Raw genomic sequence first — 22476 nt, 5'->3', positions numbered from 1 at the left:
CTGAACATCACTAATCACTGCAGAAATGCAAGTTAAAACCACAATGAGATACCACTTCATCCATATTAGGATGGCTAATTATCAAAAAATAAAAGTGTTGGGGAGGACGTACAGAAATTGGAACCCTTGGGCATCACTGGTGGAATGTTAAATGGTGCAGCTGCTATGGAAAACATTATGGTGTCTCCTCAAAAATTAAACATAGACTTACCATACAGTCCAACAATTCTACTTCTGGTATATACCCAAAATAATTGAAAACAAAGACTTGAATAGATATTTGCACACCCAGGTTCATGAAGGCAGTGTTATTCAAAATAGCCAAAGGTGGAAGCAACCCAGTGTCTGCTGAAAGATGAACAGATTACTGAAACGGTGTATACACGGACACTGGGCTATGATTCAGCGTTCAAAAGGAAGGAGATTCTGACATGCTACAATATGGATGAAACTTGAAGACATTATTCTAAGTTATATAAGTGAGTACAAAGGGACAGATACTATATGATTCCACTTATTTGATATACCTAGAGTAGCCAATTCATAGAGACAGAAAGTAGAATGGTGGATGTCAGGGACTAGGAGAGGTGGAGAAATGGGGCGTGTTTCATGGGTAAGGAATTTCAATTTGGGAAGATGAAAAAGTTCTGGAAATAGATAGTGGTCATGACTGTACATAAATCATGGATGTACTTAATGTTTATTTTTGATAGAGATGGTGAGTAATGGAGGGGTAGAGAGAGAGGCAGAATCGGAAGCAGACTTCAGGCTCTGAGCTATTAGCACAGAGCTGGATGTGGGGCTTGAACCCACAAACCGTGAGATCATGACCTGAGCCGAAGTCAGAAGCTTAACCAACTGAGCCACCCAGGCTCCCCAGTCATGAATGTATTTAATGCCATGAACAGTGTACTTTAAAATGGTAAAAAAAAAAAAAATATTCATAAACTACAAATATTTTTCCCAACACCACCATCAAAAAAGAAAACAACCAGTAATCCCATTCCCTAAATATAGCACATATCAACAAAATTTAGACAGTAAGTCTGATTATGTGAGTATATGAATGTTTAGTTGCCTCTTAATTTGCATGTCCTCCTCCATTCTTTCCTACATCTTTAAATAAAACAGTTGTTATTTTTTATATGCCCCCATCCCTCATCTCATATCCAGTTTTTAATCAAGTACATACTGACTGTTCCAGCTCTGGAATTTGTCTCTACCTCTTACTCCACCAATACTCCTTAGCCCAGGCCATCATCCTCATTTGTCCAGATAACTGCAGTAGCCGTAATTCTGGTCTCCGTACTTTGTATTTGGAGGGAAGTGGGGGACAGGGATGAGAAGGGCATTCTGAACTGAAGAAATCTGCACAAAGCTATGTGATCCTTGTCTTTTTAAAGTACCATGTCACAACTTCAAGTTGTCTATTGGAGGAAGCCTTCAACTTCCTGATTTTTCTAAGAGTCTAAGCAACTGACCTTTAACAAAAACAATGGCATTCATTAAGTATCTGCTTTGTGCTGGGTACTGATCAGTCAGGCACTGGGGTCGTCACAAAGGGGAACAAAACAGCATCTCTGCTCTCAAAAGCAGCTTATGGTCTAGTTGTGGAGATACTTGTTACAATATGCAATACCATTAAATTTGCTTGGGTTATAGAAAGCTTAGAGGATGGGGCACCTGTGTGACTCAGTTGGTTAAGCCAACTAGGTTTCGGCTCAGGTCATGAATTCGAGCCCCACATTGGGCTTTGTGCTGACAGTGTGGACCCTGCTTGGGATTCTCTCTCTCTGCCCCTCCCTGCCCATCTCTCTTCTCTTCTCTTTTCCTCTCTTCTCTTCTCTTCTCTTCTCTCTCTCTCTCTCAATAAACTTTAAAAAATTTAAAAATAAAAAAAAGCTTAGAGTAACCTGAGCTCAGCCTTCAAAGATAAGAAAATGGTATCCAGGTAAAGAAGTTAGAGATGTTTAGGAGATGAGAATTGTGGGGCGCCTGGGTGGCTCAGTCGGTTGGGCCTCCGGCTTTGGTTCAGGTCAGATCTCACATTCGTGGGTTCGAGTCCCGCGTCAGGCTCTGTGCTGACAGCTAGCTCAGAGCCTGAAGCCTGCTTCCGGTTCTGTGTCTCCTTCTCTCTCTGCCCCTTCCCCTCTCATGCTCTGTCTCTCTCTGTATCAAAAATAAAAAATAAAACATTAAAAAAAAATTTTAAAAAAAAGGAGATGAGAATTGTTCCAGTTGGAAGAAACAGTGTATGCACATAAACAGAGATATGGCAGAGCATAACATCGTTGGAGAACTAATTTATATAGCTAGAGTAGACTGTTTGAGGGTTGAGGTCTTAGAGACAAAAAGAATCAAGAGAACATAGAAATTTCACAGGAACCAATGTACTGTCATCCAGCCATGCTTCACACAGGCTGGAGTTTGCATAATTTAGGAATTGGAAAGTTAATCATAGTCCAGAGCAGTTCGAGTATTATTTTATGGTCTTCCCAACAGCAAGAGTTTGTACCCAACCATTGTGATTCATTCCTCTTTGTTTCTGTCATATCAGCCAATTACTTTACACTCCATTCAATATATATACCCAGTAGTTTTGGATTACTCACAGCTGCTTAAATACATTTTCTGTTTAGTCAAGAATTTACATTCTCCTTGTCATCACCTCTGCCTTCTCTCTATCCTCAGCTTCTGTTTTGCAACAAATGAGTAGACTTTTATGTGTCTCAGATTCAGATCTCCTCGTAGAAGAGAACCTGCTTGGTCTAATTAACCTTCAGTATCCCTGTTTAAGAGCACTTCCTATCACCCTGTTTTTTATATTACTGACCAGCCTTTATTTAACTACTCTAGACCAATCATCTGGGACCAGAAGGGAACCCCATTCAACAGTGGACTGGGTAAGGATTCTGAGATTGGCCTTTTCAGTACAGTGAGAGAAGAAAAGGCAGCAGAAGGGGTCTCAAAGGTAGTAGGAGACAGGGTAGCAGATATAAGAAGTATTTAAGAAAAGGAATAGCACTTAGAAACTACTAGATCTTGAAGGAGGGGGATCAAGTAGAAAAGGAGAAGTCTAGTTGAGATCGAGATTTCTGGCTTGGGCAGTCGGGTAGATGTTGACCTGATAATCATGATGAGAAAATACAGGAAATAGAGAAGGGAGAACGGGTTAAGGGAGGAAAGATGCATTGTACTATAGATGAGGTTGAAATACCAAGGAACATGCAGAGGGAGTTACCTACGAGGCACCTAGGTCTATGGAGCTGGAGCCAAATAGATAAGCTCTATTTTGCTGCCTGTGACAGAAACTTACTTTCAACTAGCTTAAGCAAAAGGGGAAGTTGGTTGGCACATGAACCAACCTAAGAAGGATAAGGGTGGAGTCAGACTTGTGAACAAGAACAAAGATATGGATCCCATCAATACAACCCTAAACCTCTTACCTCTATTTCCTTTTTTAAGAGTCAGACTGGCTTCTTCACAAGGCAGGATACATAGCTACAGGTGGTTTTGGGCTCACATTCTAACTGCTCTGTAACCAGCAAGCAAAACTGGTCCTCTCAGGTTTAGTTTGAAAAAAATCCTAGGTGAAGGACTCTGACTTATACTGGCTCATTACCCATTCCTCAGGCCAGTCTCCGCTGTACAGAACATAAGGTATTTGGCCCAGGTTTGGTCACATGCCTACCCTATAGCCAGAGTGGTGAGATCTGTTTTCAGATAAAGAAGAGTCACAGGAAGATTCTAAAGCAACATTGATTCCTTACTGAATTGCTTTCCTTTCCTTCCAGTGTGATAAAACAGTTCCCTGTAGTAGCTCAGAGAATGTCTGGACCAACTCCATGCAAACTGAACCTTTCCTGTGTATTTTTGTGAGAGTTTTTGAGTGTTTTTAAGTTATTTGGGAGTATTTCCATATCCCCAGGTTGTCACTTCAAGAAAAAGTAAAGTTGCCTAGTAAAGTTGGCTAATAGCAGGAAAGCTAAAATCCTGGAGAAAATGAGAAAAGATTCAAGTGCAGGTGTTTCTTAATTCTGCCAGTATGATACGTTAGCATCCCCTCTCTTACAAGGCAGAGTAACTTACCAGAGCATGGATCAGCATGCTACCAACTTCCAGACATTGTTGAACCAGGAAAATGCGCCATTGTCGGTCTTTATCGGGGGGGGGCGATGTCATGGGGGAAAGAGGAGAGACAAGGTGCTTGAAAGGATATTTTGATAGAAAAAAAAAAAAGTTCAATATTTGAAACATTGACTGTGAAAGCCTTAGTTCCAACCTCCATGGTGCTGGGCCTTCTGAAACACTTGGAATTAAAATGGAGGGGGGATATGTACAGGTGTATTTACTTGTGTATGCAGAAAATATCTCTGGGAAGATACCAGAAATAGCTTGATCAAGGACAGGATAATCACTAGGAGAGAGCTGTTTTACTATCCAAAAAAAAAGAAAGAAAGAAAAGGTCAGTAGTATTAAATGAAGACTCTTATGTGCTGCTTATGCTTATTTTACCCATTATTGGATTATATAACATTAAATCCTCAACAATATTATCATGTTGTTACTGCATATTACCAATTTTATCCTGAAAGATTGTACATAAATGCTAAAATTCTGAATCCCCAAGAAATCCATATTAAAATCCACTAACATAGGTAGTTTTAAAAAACATTAAGCATTATTCTTTGAGACTATAATTCTCTTTAGTACTATTTATGGCAGATTTACCACATGTTTATTGCTCCTCCTTTCCAAGACCCAATAAAAATAATACATATTAAGTATACAGTTATAGATTTTAAAAAATGATAGTAAAAGGTATAAACCTGAGAAGACAGGATGCAAGAGGGGACTGCCTAGATTACAACCAAATTTTGAAAGACTACGGATACAGCTAGGGCAGTGATAAAACCATATCCTGACATTGCTGTCGGAGGGAAGGAAGCCAAGTCACCCTAACACCCCTTTCAGAAGACTAGGACTTAGAGGCACCAGGTGCTGCAGAAGGTGGGGGCAGTGCTCTGTTCTAAAAGCAGGATTGTTGAAAGCTTATCTGTGCAACATACCCGAGTGATACATAGCCAAGCAACAGCTGCCCCCAAAAAGAAACCAAAGTTTATTCTTAGAAGTGAAATGCCAGAAGAAAGAACAGTAAGCTTCCATTCCCCTTTCCTTACCTGTCCCCAGAACAGTGGACAGTGGCTTCCAAGTAGATGAATGTTAGGTAGAAGATTGGGAATTTCATCTCTAGAGAGAGTGAATGATACAGACGACAAAAAAAAAAAACAAAAAAACAACAACAACAACAACAAACCTTTGCAAAAGTTTACATAGACATTCTCCAACAAAATGGCCATATCTCCCTACAAGGAAGCCCACCCACACATATATAGTTTCCAATCATATCTCTTAATATAAACAGAAATCTAAAGCTCATCAGAAATGAAAGAACAGGGGGGCGCCTGGGTGGCTCTGTCAGTTGAGCTCAGGTGAGCGTCCAGCTTCAGCTCAGGTCATGATCTCATGGTTGTGGGTTAGAGCCCTGCATCGGGCTCTGTGCTGACAGCTCAGAGCCTGGAGCCTGCTTCACATTCTGTGCCTCCCTCTCTCTCTGCCCCTCCCCTGCTCACACCGCGTCTCTCTCTCTCTCTCTCTCAAAAATAAGTAAAACTTTAAAAATAAAAATAATAAAAAATAAAAAATGAAAGAACAAAATAAGCAGGAATAGGGAACAAAGAGTATATGAAACACTTAATTATTAGTGTTCTTAGATAAGGAAAGGTATTATAATCTGTACAACAAGAACAGGATGTTGTGCAAAACACCTCTCTGAAAAAGTCTGACTAAGTAAAAAATATAACCAAATTAAACAGAAAAAAATTTGGGAAACAAAACAAAGAATGGAAAACAGAAGGGAAAAGATAGAAGACTTCGGGAGGAAACCAAACCTTGGGAGGTCCAAGATCAATGTAATTGGGGTTCCAGAAAAAAAGGCCTGAAAACAGGCAGGAATTATCAAAGGAGAAGTACAAAAAAATTTCGTAGAATGGAACGACATGAGTCTTTCAGTTGAAAGGGGCTACATAATGTCCAGCAATACAAAAAAAGACAAAACAATCCACACTGAGTTATAACAGTATAAAATTTCAGGGGCTAAGGAGATCTTAGAAGATTCTGGGTTGTAGGTACGGTGGTAGCATTGGGGATTTGTAATCACTTAGAAGGGAGCATGAATCAAAATGGCACTGTTAGTGTGTATTAGGACAGAATGCCTTCAAAAATCTGAGGGAGAAATTATTTGTCCTAGAAGTTTGTAACCAACCACACTGCCAATCATGTGTGACTGCAAGGACCCAGGAAGTCTGTCTGCCACGTGCCTCTCGGGAACCGCTGGATAATGTGCTCCAGAAGAACAAGAACACAGCACATAACAGATACGGTAAATCCAAAATAGAAAAATGTCAGAAGTACATTCTAAAGCAAGAACAAAAAACAAAATCGACACAGGAAGAAATAATTATGAAATAGTTTTGGTCTCTGCAATTTTATATAGGCAATAATGTAAACACTGAATAAAATTGTGTTAAGGGGACACCTGGGTGGCTTAGTTGGTTAAGCATCCAACTCTTTATTTCAGCCCAGGTCATGATCCCTTGGTTCCTGGGATGGAGCCTGTGTCAGGCTCTGTGCTGACAGAGTGGAGCCTGCTTGGGATTCTCTTTCCCTCTCTCGGCCCCTCCCCCACTCATGCTTGCTCACTCTCTCTTGCCACCTTCCTCTCTCTCTCTGTCAAAATAAATAAACTTTTTAAAAAATTGTATTATAAGGATAATAGAGGAAAGGAAACAAGAGGTTGTGAATGCTGAATTATCACCTAAGATAATAGAAGGTCAGTAAAGTCTAAAATTGACAAATCTGGGACTAGAAATATTAACATTTTATCAATGCCAGAAAAGGCATCTTAAAAAAGAGAAGAGACTGGGAAGTGGCTTTCTTGTTGGCACTATTTAATTTTTAAATTAAAATAATAATGTCATATAAACCTAACATTTTAATGTCAAAATACTGATAAGATGCAATGGGTAAGTTTCCAACTCTTTTAGTCTGGGGGAACAAACACTTCTGTTGTAGAATTTTCTCTTGCAAAGATCCTCAGGAATTGGAAACAATGAGAGGTACATGCTTATTTAATGTTCTCTTAGCCCACAGGATAAGAATCTTCAAGTTCATAATTCTTTATGGATACAAATCTCAAGCGTAAAGCTTTCCCTAAGAAGAAATCCTATACCCAGTATCTAGACTGTAGGACCTGGAGAATGAAGGTGAACTGGACTCAAAGATGTCCATGGCCTTTAAAGTTTCACTGCAGCATGAAACCATCTAAAGATAACTAGACCTGAGGTCACCCGAAGCCTGCAGAGTGCTATTTATAGCCATATGGTAGATCCCAACTTTGTATTTCAGTCATAACATAGTACAGTACCGAAGATATATCATAGTTCAAGTTTCTCCTCTTGAGATCTAAACTGAATTTAGGATTCAGTGACTAGCCAGTGTAGAGAGAAAAAGACTCCGCTTCTATCTCTCAACAAATATTTTCTCTGTGGTTGGTTAAGTTACCCACTACAGAATTTGCAGGCAAATTCTAATATGAATTAGTCTAAAAACACTAATATGACAGATTTCCTCACTTAGGTTTACTAGTGTTTTTAAGGACTTTGGAGTGGCTAATGACCCCATAGAAGCACTCCTCTGAAGAAAACCGTATTTTTCCAAATCATAAGTTTCCAAATATAAGTTAGGCTGCAGCAATGCAGGCTATCTTATGAACTTGCTTTGTGCATGATTGCATTACTACTGTGATACCCTTGGTACTTAAGTCTGGGGGAAAGTACTTCTCTAACAAAAGACCAGTTTCTTAGTTTTCCCATGTCTGTCCCCATAGTTCCATGGGATTTTAATCCACTCAGTACCCATATCTTCCTTTTAGGAGGAGACTAACATCTACTCTAGAGTCATGTAAAGCAACCAATGCTCTTGATATTTTCCCAAGAGTTGAAGAAAAATTTTTATTAGCAGAAGGTCTCTGGTTTTATGCCACAATAGTCTTCCCACAGTACTTTGTGGAAGTAAATAATCCAGCCTCCTTCTCCTGTTTCAGTTTTCAAAAATGGTAAAAATGTCACAAATGGTATCTCTCAAGATTTTGAATCTAAACCTGAAACTCCCAGGAATACTCTCAGCCATCTATTCTCTCAGCGTAAAATGTGCTCTAGGACCACTTGGATTGCTATCACTGGGGCGCTTACTACAGATGCACATTTCTGGTCCCTCCCGGATTTACTGAATCAGAATTTCTAAAGAGGACCAAGAAACAGAATTTCTACTATCAACCTAGAAGATTCCTTTCCTACACCAACAGAATTCTACTTCTTTAATAATGGGTTGTTGACTTTTATTTATCAAAGGTTACTGTGAGACACAAATAAAATCTATTTTTTTAGTGCTATCTATAAAGGACATTGTCTATTTTATTATTCAGTGTTCTTTGGTATCCAGCGAACAAAATCCCTTTCAGATTTCTGAGCTAGATAAAAGGTTTTCTCTTCTATGAACTGCTATGCTTTCTTTATTAGACTCGTGTTGGTCAAATTTAGCTAATATCAAAATTGCCTGGGGAAATTAAAACTACATGCCTCCCAGACCCCATGTAAGACCCATTCATGAGAATCTCCAAGTGAGAGAGAATCCATGCGATACTAATAATTAACCATGTTTCAAAGACTGTACATGAGATGATGTCTAGATAATTCACCATGTTCATTTCTTGCCTTGGCTTCCTGGAAGCTAGTCTTAAAGTAATTTTTCTTAAAATTCAGTTCTTTAATATAATTATTCTCCTTTTCTTTCCCCCATTTTATTGCTTGTCTGATTCAGTATTTTTTAAATAGTTTCAACTTCAGAGGAAATAACGTCCAATAATACTGTCCTTTGGACCAGCACATTCCTTGCAAGGGCATTTTAGCCTAAAATAAATCACTCAGTGAGATTAGAGTAAAAGAATCTGGTGGGCTTAAAAGTTTCATCATTCAGATTTTATGGAGGCTTCATAGGAAATTACTGTTTGAAAGGCAGTCTAAAAATCATTGTTATTAAATACCATGTACATAATTAAGTTCCTGATCCCCTTTCTAATCTCTTTGCTAAGGGCACTCCCCAGACTAAATACACTGTTCTTCTTTATTTTTATTCACCACCTCAAAGATCGAATCCATTTTAGTGGTGTTAACCATTACCATCGTGCCGAACAATTTCCAGATGTATGCTTGAACTTGAATCATTCACTAAAGCCCCAGGCCTAAATCCTTTGCTAACTGCAGAAACTTCATTTGGCTGTCTCCCAAAGACCACACATCAATGTGAAGAAACTCAGTACAATCCACAATTTCACATTCCTGATTACCGCCCTCTCCCAGCTCACCCCTGGGTAAATAGCATCACCATTCTTCCACATCCCAAGCTGAATTAGTCCTTGGTCGCCCATTTCCTTTAATCCGCCTCCACTCAGCAGGGCATTATTTCTGCTCTAATTTCAGGATGTAGATGCAATGTGAAGACCAAGGAAAATGCTAGTGATTATGAGTGATCTGAGAAGGAGTGATAAATTGCCCAGGAAATAAAAGTGCCTTTTTCAACGGGACAAAACTTAACATTTGTCTTAGATGGCCTCTATTTTCCCCAGTCACATGTCACGCCCCAAATTAAAAGAACCTACTGATTTCTCTGTATGCGTTCTATTGCTATCTCCATTTATCATGGTGGTGGTGGTGGTGATGGTACCGGTAATGATTTGGTAATAGCATTTGTCCAGTCAATTCTTCATCTATAGAAAAGGAATGATAACAGTACCTAACTCAATAAGTTGTTATGAGTATTAAATATCCATAGCGTTTAGCATAGTGCTTGGTACCCAATTAATATCACTTGCTATTATTTTTGTTGTTATTATTAACAATATATTTGCATAGTCCTTATGGTTTCACTTTGCTTTATACCAATTAAGTTCCACAAAATACCAAATTTACTCTTTGGTAAAATCTTACATAAGATTATGAGATTTTTAGGGGCACCTGGGTGGCTCAGTCAGTGAAGCATCTGACTTCGGCCCAGGTCATGATCTCCCGGTTCATGGGTTCTAGCCCCATGTCAGGATCTGTGCTAACAAGCTAGCTCAGAGCCTGGAGCCTGCTTCAGATTCTGTGTCTCCCTCTCTCTCTGCCCCTCCCCAGCTCTCACTGTATCTCTCTTTCTCCCTCCCAAAAATCAATAAACAAGCAAACAAAAAAAGATTATAAGATTTTATAAGATAAAATTCACATTCTTCATTTGGAGAGTTAAAATTTAATAATTGTAAAAATCTTAAACAGTTATTTCCATAAGCCTCTGTTTCCTCATTTGAAATAGGAATAACATTACGTTCTAGGTTGATATGAGGTTAAAATTAATATTATCAATAGCACTTGGAAGGCTGCAACAAAATATCTACATTTTAGTTGTTTTCATTCCTGCTGTAAGCTTTGTCTTAGAGCACACAGGCCAATAAAAACAAGGAAGCAGGTCCAAAGAATCCGTGGGCACCACCCCAGGACCTTGTGTCTATGAGGCACTGAGCCCTACCATTTTTGATGGCTCCAAGATACCAACTCGGTTCAACCAGTCCCAAATTCCCTAAAGAACAAGACCTAATGTTAGAAGCAGTTTAAGAAAGCATTTTGCACAGAAAGATGCTTTCGCTATTTCATCCTCCTCAGATGAAGGTAATCTGGATGGCCTCCCAGGCAGATGTAATTGCCCAATTATTTTATGAAGCATCTCCCAAATGTGACAACCTCCTAACGAACTGCTTATCTACTACCATTTTCCTGTCTGTTCCTGAGACCTCGGACCCTCTTGAAAGCACAGCAAATTCAAACTAAGACCCCCCCTTGTCTATCTGTCTCTGCTGAGATTATTTGTGAAACCCTTACTATATGCATTTCCACGGTCCTTGACCATTGCCTCAAATACAAGTCACCCCATCTTCCATTACACTCATTCACTCATGCTTATGCTGCTGTTGGGTTTTTCTCCCCTGATCCAACCACTTCCTGCTGTTCCTCTACCTCCAGAACCTTGACACCATGTTCTCTGAAGCACTGGTGGTGGTTCATGTTCTAATTTGCTCAACATCCCTTCCTCCACACCTTCCAGTAAAAAATTCACTCTACCCACAAGGAAAAGTGGGTGGCTACAATGGGCCACTAAAATGGACCCAGGAATGATCATGCTACCAAGCCAGACTAGTCTGGGTCTTTCCTTGGGATTATTCTGATAGATCTTCTAAGGGACCATGTTCTCTGCCATGTAAATAAAGTCCATTTATAACGGGGAAAAATGAAGCCAAGCTGAAACAGAAGACAGAAAAAAGGAGATCTGTTGAGAGTCCCAACGAGGTCAAATGCCTGGTTCTAGTTTCTAATATCCACAATGGCACTCTGACTCTCTAAGCTTTTTTTGTTTCTTTCTTTTTCAGTTTGTTAACTTCCAGCCCACTATATCCTCTTTTCAGTCACTTGCAACTAGAAGAGTTATGACTAATATAATCCATTCCATTATAAATAAAATCCCCTACATCCTGGACTGTTCCATCAAACATTCTCTTCATTGGCTGCTTTGGCTATATCATAGCCCCCCCTCAAACCACCAGTCTCCTTCAGCCCTCTTACGTCGGACTGACAATCTCCTCCCTCTCCAAACCACTACAGTGCCACCCAACCCCTGAAAAAAATAAATAAAAGCAAAAAACAAAACAAAACCCTGCTCCTTCAGCCATCTTTCTCTCCACTCTTATTGCCATTTGTTCTCCTCCCCCCATTCATTCATTCAGAAGAGGAATCTGGCTCCCAGTCTTATGACCTCATCACCCAAGTGGTGCAGATCCATGATTGACTTGTCCCTACTGACCTTTCCTCCTTCCTTTTGGGGTGAAAACTGGTGTCCCTCCTTTGTAAAGTTAATCCTCTATCTATGTTCTCTCTACCACAGAGACCTCAGTCCATCATTGCCATCTCTTCCCATTTCCCCAGTGTCTTCCACCTCTCCCTCTCATCCCTCCTTCTTGTCATCTGAACATGCACAACTGTCACATCATTCAAAAACCAGTGCAAAATCTACCTTGATTCCCTTATTTCTCCTTAGTTACATGCCCTGCTTTCTCTTCAAAGCTAAACTTCTTGGAAGTATTTACTCTCTTGTTTCCATATCTTCCCTTTGCATTCACCACTCTCTGAAACTGAAACAAATCAGAGAAGCTTTGACCCAGGCCCTCAATATATTAAATAAAGTGAGATGAAGTAAAGTTAAATCAGTTAAATAGGTTAAAGGGGATAAAGTCCATCTTGGGTCCCTTAAGTTTCTAGAGTCATAATCTCATGTCCTAGGCAGATTCATGTCCTAGCCCTAGAAGCACTCAGGAGTGGTCTAGGTGGGTAACAGACTTCCACTCCTATCACCAGCTGGCTCTCCCTCGACGGCCAGATCCACCTCTGGCCGTGATGTGTCATCTCCTGCCAGTCTTCCCTGCTCATAACAATGCTGCATTATAAATCTGGTTTACAGTTTCCATAGCAGTAAAATTTATACTCAAAGAAATTATATAATCTCCAACTATTAATGGAATGAATTTGCTTCCCCATAGAAATACAATTTCTTCCTTACAATATGAGTGCAATTATATGTTTTAATAGCTGACAGTATATGATATAACAATGACCTGTAAACAGATCAATGACCTGCTTAAAAAAACAGTGAGGCACCTGGGTGGTTCAGTTGGATAGGCATATGACTTGATTTCGGCTCAGGTCATGGTCTTGAGGTTTGTGAGATCAAATCCCACATTTGACTCTGTGCTGTCAGCATGGGCTCTGTGCTTGGGATTCTCTCCTTGTCTCTCTGCCCATCTCTCTAAAACAAATAAACTTTTAAAAAAATGTGCTGTGTTTCTATGAGGTCAAGAACTATAGTCTGGAATGGACTAGGCTGACAATCATTGTTCTCCGTAAATTCAACATCTTCCTGGTAAGTGAAGCTCCTGGAGGAGTACTTACGTGAAACAAGAGTGGGTTTGACAGATTACTAGCCCTGTGGCTTTGGGGAAACTACTTAACCTCTCTGAGCCTCTGTGTTTCCTCATTTTTAAATTAAAATAATAACACATAGGACACCTGTGTGGCTCAGTCGGTTAAGCATCCGACTTCAGCTTAGGTCATGATCTCATGGTTCATGGGTTTGAGCCCCACATTGGGCTCTCTGCTGTCAGTGAAGAGCCCACTTCAGATCCTCTGTCTGCCTTGCTATCTGCCCCTCCCCCACTCATGCTTGCTTGCTCTCTTTCAAAAATAAACATTAAAAAGATTTCAAAAATAAAATAATAACATCTGTTTCATAGGGTTTTTGTGAATGACAATCTATGTGAAAATAAAATGCCTGGAATACAGTATGTAGGCAACAAATAGTTCCTCATCCTTCATCCTTTGTCCTGTACGAGGGGCCAAAACGCAACAGTCCCATTTTCCTTCTCAATCAGGCACTTTCTTGCACGTTACTCTCATGTTATCTCAGAAGTGTTTTCTCATCCCTGTGTAGGTCTTATATGGCCAAATACAGATAGCCTCTTTTAGGGCAAAGATTATCTTTCTGTTTCATTCATATTTCTCAAAACTACAGCAACCCTATGCCATTTTCCTGGAGAGATCCAAATCCACATAAACTGTCTTTCATCCTTTTCCAAATCATTTGAAAATATCCTGAGAATCCCAACAATTGTTGGCCAAGGTACATTTGCCAAAAATTCACTTGACCAAAATGTGGTTACTATACACACTGTAGTCAGCACTGTGCTGGACATGCAATGGCCCCAGAGTGGGACACATCTGAGCAACCAATCTGCATAAAAGAAGCCTCCAGAACCCCGAGGTCCTTGGTAAGACAACTTTCCCCACTACCATAACCCACCCTTGGAGGATTTAATGGCAGCCACCCCTCCTTATAATCCCCTTAATCCTAAAAGAGAAGGTAAAATTAGATGGGGCACCTGGGTGGCTCAGTCAGTTAAGCATCCTACTTTGGCTCAGGTCGTGATCTCACGGTCCATGGGTTTGAGCCCTGCATCAGGCTCTGTGCTGACAGCTCAGAGCCTGGAGCCTGCTTCAGATTCTGTGTCTCCCTCTCTCTTTGCACCTCCCCCCTCCTAAATAAAATAAAGGCATAAAAAATGTTTTAATAAAAAAAAATAAAATTAGAGTAGATTCCCCACATTCCCCTAAAAGATCATCAGGATAATTCTATCATACATAAGAACACTTTCCACCTTGGTACCCTCCAGAAGCAAACCTCCAGTGTCATCCATCGTCAGCATTTTCTGTTCCCCACGACCCTATTCATCACCTTAGTGACTTAAACTACAAGCCACCCCATCCAGCCCCTAAACCCTTCTACTTTATCCCTTAGGATCCCAGCTGTGTCACCTGCCAAATCCTCCACACCTCCCACCACTTTCTGAATATTTTCTTCACTCTCTTATGCAGAAACCTGGGTACAGCTCTAACTGAAAACTGAAACCTGCTTTCCTTGTGCCTTGTCAAGAGGTGGCTGTGTTTCCCTCCCGCGCCTCATGTACCACAGAACCCAGGGGTGGAGTGGGTGTTTTTCATCATCCTTATGGCTGATGACAGTTTTCCTCCTTCGCTCAAAAGCCCCGACTCTTCTGGGCGCCCATGCCCTCCAACTGTACCAACCACTGTCCCCCTGTAGGAATCATCTGCTAAGCTCTCTGACTCCTCTTCATTCATGTCAGTTGTTAGCACCCGGCTCATTCCCTGGCTTCCTTCCAATTCTACTCCTTCAGTCATTTTTAGTGACTGAACATCCATGCAAAGTGCGTGTCAAGCACCCTAGCCTCCTGGCACTTTGACTCTTCACTTCCAATGCACTCCCCCTACATCCACCTCAGCACCCTCTCCCTTCATTACACCCTTACCATCTCATGGCCAGTGAGTGCACAACATCTGAACTCACTTCTGACATCCTGCTCCCTGACTACTTCCTTCTTGGCCAATCAGTCCCACCGCAACTGTCTTCAACCCATGGGTAACCCCATTCAGAGGTCCTAGCACTATTTTTCTGTCCTCTGCATCTGTCAAAAGACTAGTAAGGAATAGATGGCATGTTTAGAAGGGTTTAACTACTGAGAGTTTAATGAAGTTTCTGGGGATAAGGAATGTGGAGAGCCATTGCCACCAACAGCCTGGAGAGGCCGAGGAGAGAATAAGCTAGCTCACTGAGCTCAGGGAGAGCTGGAACAGTGAGAGAAAGGCTTCCTGACTGGGCCATGGCCACAGGACAACACAGCCACTCCCAGAAACAGGAAGGCAAGGAGGAACCAAGGGACCATAAATCCTCAAAGATCTCCTCTGATCTTTGGCGAGTAACTTTCCTCAGCCAAAGTCAAGTAGGAGTCAGAAAGAGTGCAAGGGAGCCTCAGGGATGCAGCCTGCAGAGGTGTGCCTTTCACAGCAGAAAAGGGTGGACTGTAGGCTGGAAGGTGACAGAGGATAAGAGCACAACCACCCCTCACACCTGTCATTTCCTGGGCCCCGCCCGCAGCCACACGCATCCTCAACCCCCTTGCCCCACTGTCATACTGGCCTTGCAAAACCCAGCCCTCTGCCTTCTCCACACCGGTATCCAAGCCAGGGGAGAAGGGCGTGTGACTCTGCTTACAAGTTTCACTCTGAATTTATGTCTACAAGACTCCAGAAGGTTCTGCCGTCTGGTCATGTTCCCCTAATCCATTCACCCTCCCAGTTTTACCCCATCCTCTCTTCAGACTTCATTGTACTATCTCCACTCCTGATGATTTCATTTCGTATTTTACTGAGAAAACAGAAGCGATCAGAAGAAGATACTTCATCTTGCCATCATCAACCTCTCCATAAACTCTGCCCTCCCTTTACTTACTGTGGTTATCCCAAACCTGTCGCTGTGGGTGCTGCACTTACACAAAATGCCATCATGTTTGGAGTGTGCGGAGGGCACCCCCAGCCCCTCACTGGGGAGCAGTGGCGGAGGCCCCCCACCCATTTCTGCCCAGCGAGCTGGTGCTCTCCACTGGGCTGGCTGAAACATCCTCACACCATACCTTTGTCTGAGGATCTTCCTGGCTGGCCATCCTTCCTTCCTGTTGCGGGTGTCAGGCCTGCACAGTGATCTGAAGGCCTTCCCTATTGACTTCTCTCCCCTTTATTTTTCACAAATGTTATTGCCAACAGATCTCTTATACTTCTAATTCTGTCTTGGCATGTTTCCTGGATGACCCAAACTGATGCAATCAGACAGCCTCTGCCTTGCCATACCCAGTGGTCATCTCAAGTCCTGTGGCTGCCCAGAGTATGATAGGTTTATGAAACTGAAAGGCCAATGGAGAATTTTCCCATACAAGAGTGAGAGATAATTAAATTTTTAAGGTTTGAAAGTGTCTATTTAATTTAAAAACTCACTTTAGTGGAACAATTAGTTTCTAAATGACCAAGAATATTTCTATTGCCCCCTGCACCAAACAAGTCTTGAAAACCCCCATCACACCCGTAAGTACTTGTTTATCATCTGTCTTCCAGGTACAGGTCCCTCCTCCCCGCCATGGGAAAGTAGAGCGTTCCTTTGAAACCTTTTGAAGAAATGGCATAGAGCAAAGAAGCAATTACCATTAATGTATATGGAAATTGTTTTAGCATCCCCAGACCCAAAAACTAATCTCTCGTAGGCTTTTCTGATACCCTAGGACACGTCTTGCTAACAGATGTACAAAATAAATTGAGATAAAGCACAGATGCTCGCAGCTGCAGTTTAAAGCAGCTTGCTGCTGAGCTGCTGAGTGTAACTCCCAGGGAAGGTCCAGGGGAAGGAGCTTGGCAGGGCCGCTCTCTCGCTGCTTGGGATGCGCACTGCTTCTGTAACTGCTCCCTGCAAAACAGATGCTGAGCACTATTCTTGCTTTTCGCCCTTTTGAGAGAATCCTCTTTTGGATTTCTTCTGGTTGTCAAAAACCAGTACTGAAGTAGGTCTTTCATAAAGGTGAAGTGGTTTAACGCGAGCTCTTGAAAAGCAAGGGATACCTGTCTACAAGCTGCAGAAACAAGACTGAATTCCATCTTGTTCACAGTTATATCCCTAGGACTCAGCATTTGCTTAATGCAGCACAAGTCCTATTTATTATTTATTTATTTATTTATTTAGAAACTGTTTATTTTCTGTCAGCCTTATTTCCATTTTGTTTGCCTTTGTGGAGGAGCAGCTTGAGACCACTCAGGGGTTGTTCCTACCGTTTCAGTGGCCGGAACAGTGGGGGTGCACGCCAGTCTTCAGGGGCAGGCTGAGAGCTCCAGTCCTCAGCAGGGGACGCCGAATGGGCACTGAGGGCACCTGCTACGCCTTCAGACCAGTCTGCGACTTCGGGTTGAGTGGTGGGGACCTCGGGAGCTGGAGCAGTCCATCCCCCCTGAAATTCCTCCTTGGTCACAGCCTTCTCGGCAGCGGCCTGCTCTTCCTTGTCAATGTCTCCAGGATCTCCGTAGAAGTAGAGATCAGGCATGACCTCTCAGGAGTACTCACGGGAAATGGTGCCACGCACCTGCAGAACTTCCCGGATCAGCGTCCATCACATCAGACCCACTGAGTGCGTTCCCTTGTTGTTGGAAGGCGTGGCAATGTCCACACGGCGCAAAGGAGAGTCTGTGTTACCCAGAGGGATGGTAGTGGGGGGTTAACATAAGACACCTCTGTAAGAGGCTGGTGGTCACCCCTGGGATCCGTAACCCCCACAAGTCTCGGCTCCTGGAAGGCCGCCTAGATCCGGTTAGTGAAGGTCCCGGGAGCGAAGTGGCCGGCAGTGGGAATGGCTCCGGTAGCAGCAGCATGGATCGCTGGCCAGGATTCCTGGATGGTAGGACACTGACATGAGCCATTTTCAGCAGCAACAATGGCACAAGCTGCCAGCAGAAGCTTCTCCCAGGTTCTCTGCAGGTGCCATCACCTCTCCTTTTGTAGATGTCCTGTTCCATCTGAAGTCAAGGTCAGTACCTCATAAGTGGGTTCCTGCTGCAAGGAATGTGAGGACCCCCTCCTCCTTCATTTGTGGGACATCAAGGGCTCCGGACATGGTGAAAGTTTCCCTTTAATGACAGGAATGCAGAACACCACCATATGGACCCCTCTCTGGGGAGCTCAGAAAGGGCAAGTGCTCTTTAAGCATCTTTAAACTCACTAAATTTGCAGAGCGGTTATTTCCATTCACTTTATATTTGTTTGTTGGGTAAACTATGTTAAGTTGTTGTCTAGTCCATGTGAAACCTTTTTCCTTTTCATTCACTCAATAAACATTGAGCACTAAAACTTGGCAGCATAGTGCCAAGTAATAGGAGACACGAGATGAAATGACTCTCATTTCCAGAGGAGCACTAGTCTCATGGAACGCCAGACTTACCATTGGAACACAGTATCGTAACTGCTAAAATAAAATGATATACAGAATATGACTGAATTATCATAGACTTAAATATAAAAGCTAAAATTATAAAGCTCTTAGAAAAAAATACGGTAGTAAATCTTTGTCCTCTTGCATTAAGCAATGATTTCTTAGGACACAAAAAGCAAGTGATAAAAAAGAAGACAGATAAATTGGGCTTCATCAAAATGTAAAACTTTTGTGCTTTAAAGGACACCATCAAGAAAACAGAAAAATAACAAACAGACTGGGAAAAATATTTCCGCATCATGTGTCTGATACGGGACTTGTATCTAGAATACATTTTAAAAATTCCTAACTCAGTGAATTTTTTAAAAATACCATTATAGAAAATAGCAAAAGATTTGAATAGACATTTCTCCAAAGATGGCTAGTAAGCATATGAAATGGCTACTAATCAACTGCATTAGTCATTAGGGAAATGTATATCTAAGACGCAATAAGACACTACTTCACACCCACTGGGATAGATAAAATTAAAACAGAAAATAACAACTGTTGGGGAACTTGTGTAGAAATTGGAACCCTCAGACATTGCTAGTGGAATTGTAAGATGGTACTACCATTTTGGAAATCAGTCTGACAGTTTCTCAAAAAGTAAAACATAAAGTTGCCGTATGACCAGCAATTCTACTATTCTACTCTTAGGTATACAGCCCAAAAGAATTGAAAACTACCGCCCCTACAAAACTTACATACTAATGTTCACAGCAGCATTGCTCACAATAGCCAAAAGGTGGAAACAAACCAAATGTCTACCAACTGATAAATGGACAGAGAGGATGTGATATATCTTTACAATGGATATTATTTTGCCCATAAAAAGGAATGAAATACTGCTACATGCTACAACATGGATAAACCTCAAAAACCTCACTTATCATAAGTGAACGAAGCCAGTTGCTAAGGGCTGCCAAGACTGCAAGGGAAAATGGAAAATGAGTGGTAATGTATATAGGATTTTTTTGGAGGATGACAAAAATGTTCTTAAGTTAGAATGTGATGACGGCTGCACAGCTTTGTTAATATACTCAAAACCTCAAAATTGTACATTTGAACTATATGATATAAATTATTTAAAATTTAAAATTTCAACTTAAATTTTTTTAATGTTTATTTATTTTTGAGAGAGAAAGAGAGCACAAGCAGGGGAAGGGCAGAGAGAGAGGGAGACACAGAATCTGAAGCAGGCTCCATGCTGTGAGCTGTCAGCACAGAGCCCAAGACAAGGCTTGAACTCCCGATCACGACCTGAGCCAGTCAGACGCTTAACCGACTGAGCCACTCAGGTGCCCCTAAAATGTCAACTTCAAATTTTAAGATGTGTTTTTAAAAATACGATTGAATCATAAGAGACAGAATGCCTAGATCAGTCATAGAAGTCAGTGAAGGTTTCAAAGAGATCACACATGAATGAGACTGGAGGGAGCAGTGGGAGTGTGCTGGGTGTATGACAGGGAGAGGAAACATTCCAGACAGAAGCAGCAGCAGGCACAGAGCCAGGGGAAGGCCTGGGAAGAGAGCATCCCAGAGAGTGTATCGTGTGTGAAGCTGAGAGAGATTGGGCCCTATTAAGGCAGGGTTTGAGCCTGTCTGGGTAGGCAGGGGTCAAATCACAAAGAGCTATTTAGTCATGCTAGCTTTCCATGAAACAAAAGGAAAACCTTGAAAACATCTTGAGCCTGTTAGAGGCATCATTCTAATGTAAAAATTAAAAGGTGATCTAGAGATAAGTGAAACTAGTAATCAGAAAGGAAAACATTGATAGTTAATGTGTGTAGAGCCCTAATCCTCTACTAAGCACTTTCCTAGAATCATCTCATGCAGCTGCATCTCATTTAATTACAATTGTCTCCTCTTTTTAGATGATATCTGCATGGCTTGATCCCTCACCTCCTTCAAGTATTCGGGCAAATGCAGCTTCCCCCAGGCTTTCCCTATTCCCTTTGCTGTATTTTTTTTCCAGGACCCTCATCTCAACTTAACATATGTTTCACTTTTGAAATCCTGTTTAAAGGTCCTCTCCACTCTCTAAAATGAAAACCTGGGGTGCCTGGGTGGCTCAGTCGGTTAAGCCTCCGACTTCGGCTCAGGTCAGATCTCACGTTCGTGGGTTCAAGCCCCGCGTTAGGCTCTGTGCTGACAGCTAGCTCAGAGCCTGGAGCCTACTTCCAGTTCTGTGTCTCCTTCTCTCTCTGCCCCTCCCCCTCTCATACTCTGTCTCTCTCTGTATCAAAAATAAATAAAACATTAAAAAAAAATTTTTTAAATAAAAATAAAAAAATAAATAAAATGAAAACCTCCAAGAAGAGGCTAATTTGTATTATTCGTTCAGTTCTGTGTCCTCAGTGCCAAGCAAGTGGGCAAACCATCGGTATTTTTTCAACAAATGAATATATAAATAAGTGAGGAAATTGAATCTCATAGAGATTAAGTAACCTGTCCGTGGTCATTCAGGTAATAAGCGGCAGAATTCGGACTCAAAAAAGCATCATCTTAAACCACTTAGTAATTCACCAGTTGTAATGCAGTAAGCAAGAAATAAGTCCCCTCCTGAGGCTGTGGCAGTGGTAAAGGGGCAAGGGAATAGAATTAGCTGAGTGTGATAATAGTTTGGATGTGGAAGAATGCTGAAAGGTATCAGACCAGGATAACTTTGGTTTCTAGATTTGGCAAATGGTTACACAGTGGTGCAATTTAAGAGAAAAAACATACAAAACTGTCTTCGTTTGGGCAGAAGATGAAAGAGGAAGACCTATGTAGTCCATAAATCTTTGTTACCATCTCTCTAGATTACTAAGAAATGTTAATAATAATCAAGTAAACCCAAAGTGATGGTCATTGTCTTCAGTGAGAGACCCAGTGGGGGCAGGGAAGGACGGAGGATGGGTATGTGGGGCTGAATAGGAATTGTTCTCTTTTTTTTTAACTAGTTCAAGCTTTCAACAGTTTTTTAAGTCCCCAAGAGTGCTCACAATAACTCTGAAGTTAATTTTTAAAAGATGCTAAAACTGAGGGATGCACCTTACCCTTGCGTACGTAGTTAGGCTGTAGTCTTACACTTAGATTATCTTGATGGCGGCTGAGGCTTTCAAGAAGTGACAATCTATACGGAGGCAAGCAATGACTGACACCCAAGCTCAGCGTGACCAGGAGGGCGGGAAGGCGTGCTTGCGAGCATGCACGCCACCGCACGTGGCCGCTCTCCGATCCGCCGCGGAGTCAGCCTGTTAACTAAGCGCTGAAAGCTCGAGCCTCAAACGACTCCCAACCTCCGTCCGGGAGCTGAGCAGTGGGCGTGCCGCTCGGATTCAGTACCCAGGCCGGGCCGTGGGCCGACGGCCTCCGGTCCCCAGGCGGCGCTGTGGGCTCGCAGGGGCTGCCCCGGCACGAGCGAGCGCCGTCTCCCTGGTGCGCATGCTCACCCCCGCTGTGGGTATTTATTTATTTTTTTTTTATTTTTTTTTTTTTCGGGCGGCCCTGGCGGCTGCGTACTGGCTGTGGGATGGGAAGTGAAGCCCCAGCGAGTGGCAGCGACGGGGCTGTGAGGAGCAGCCAGGGGGAGGCGGCGGCGGCAGCTAGTCGGTGAGCAGCTGGAAAGAGCGGAGCCGGGAAGCACCTGCAGGCACGGGCGGTGGCTTCACCATGGCGATTCGCAAGAAGAGCACCAAGAGCCCCCCAGTCCTGAGCCACGAATTCATCCTGCAGAATCACGCGGACATCGTCTCCTGTGTGGCGATGGTCTTCCTGCTGGGGCTCATGTTCGAGGTGAGTCCGCCCCGCGCCCCAGCCCCGCCCGCTCGCCCCCTCCCCGGGCTGCCAGCCTCGGCCGCCCGGCCCCCCGGTCCCCCCCC

At 42.4% G+C, this 22476-nt stretch overlaps 1 protein-coding gene, 1 long non-coding RNA gene and 1 pseudogene across 4 annotated transcripts in view; 2 read left to right on the top strand and 1 right to left on the bottom strand.

Annotated features, from left to right (window-relative positions):
• The first annotated feature begins 273 nt into the window (after positions 1-273).
• On the top strand, positions 274-6592 carry LOC115279498. The gene is made up of 3 exons (XR_003903470.1): positions 274-479; positions 2857-2903; positions 6311-6592. It is a non-coding gene; the product is annotated as an uncharacterized LOC115279498 (long non-coding RNA).
• Positions 6593-16552: 9960 nt separating this feature from the next.
• Positions 16553-22060, bottom strand: LOC115279496 (annotated as a pseudogene).
• Positions 22061-22088: 28 nt separating this feature from the next.
• The window catches only part of TRAM1 (translocation associated membrane protein 1), a 30785-nt gene continuing 30397 nt past the window's right edge, over positions 22089-22476 (top strand). For all 3 annotated transcript variants that reach the window (XM_029924039.1, XM_029924038.1, XM_029924041.1), the window contains exon 1: positions 22089-22390. In XM_029924039.1, coding sequence (XP_029779899.1) covers positions 22268-22390 — 123 coding nt within the window. In that variant the 5' untranslated portion in view covers positions 22089-22267. The remainder of the gene's footprint in view (positions 22391-22476) is intronic.

This window comes from Suricata suricatta, chromosome 15, assembly GCF_006229205.1.
Source record: "Suricata suricatta isolate VVHF042 chromosome 15, meerkat_22Aug2017_6uvM2_HiC, whole genome shotgun sequence".
Taxonomy (NCBI): domain Eukaryota; kingdom Metazoa; phylum Chordata; class Mammalia; order Carnivora; family Herpestidae; genus Suricata; species Suricata suricatta.
Note: the sequence above shows the minus strand (reverse complement) of the source record. Positions and strands in the feature narration are given on the sequence as shown.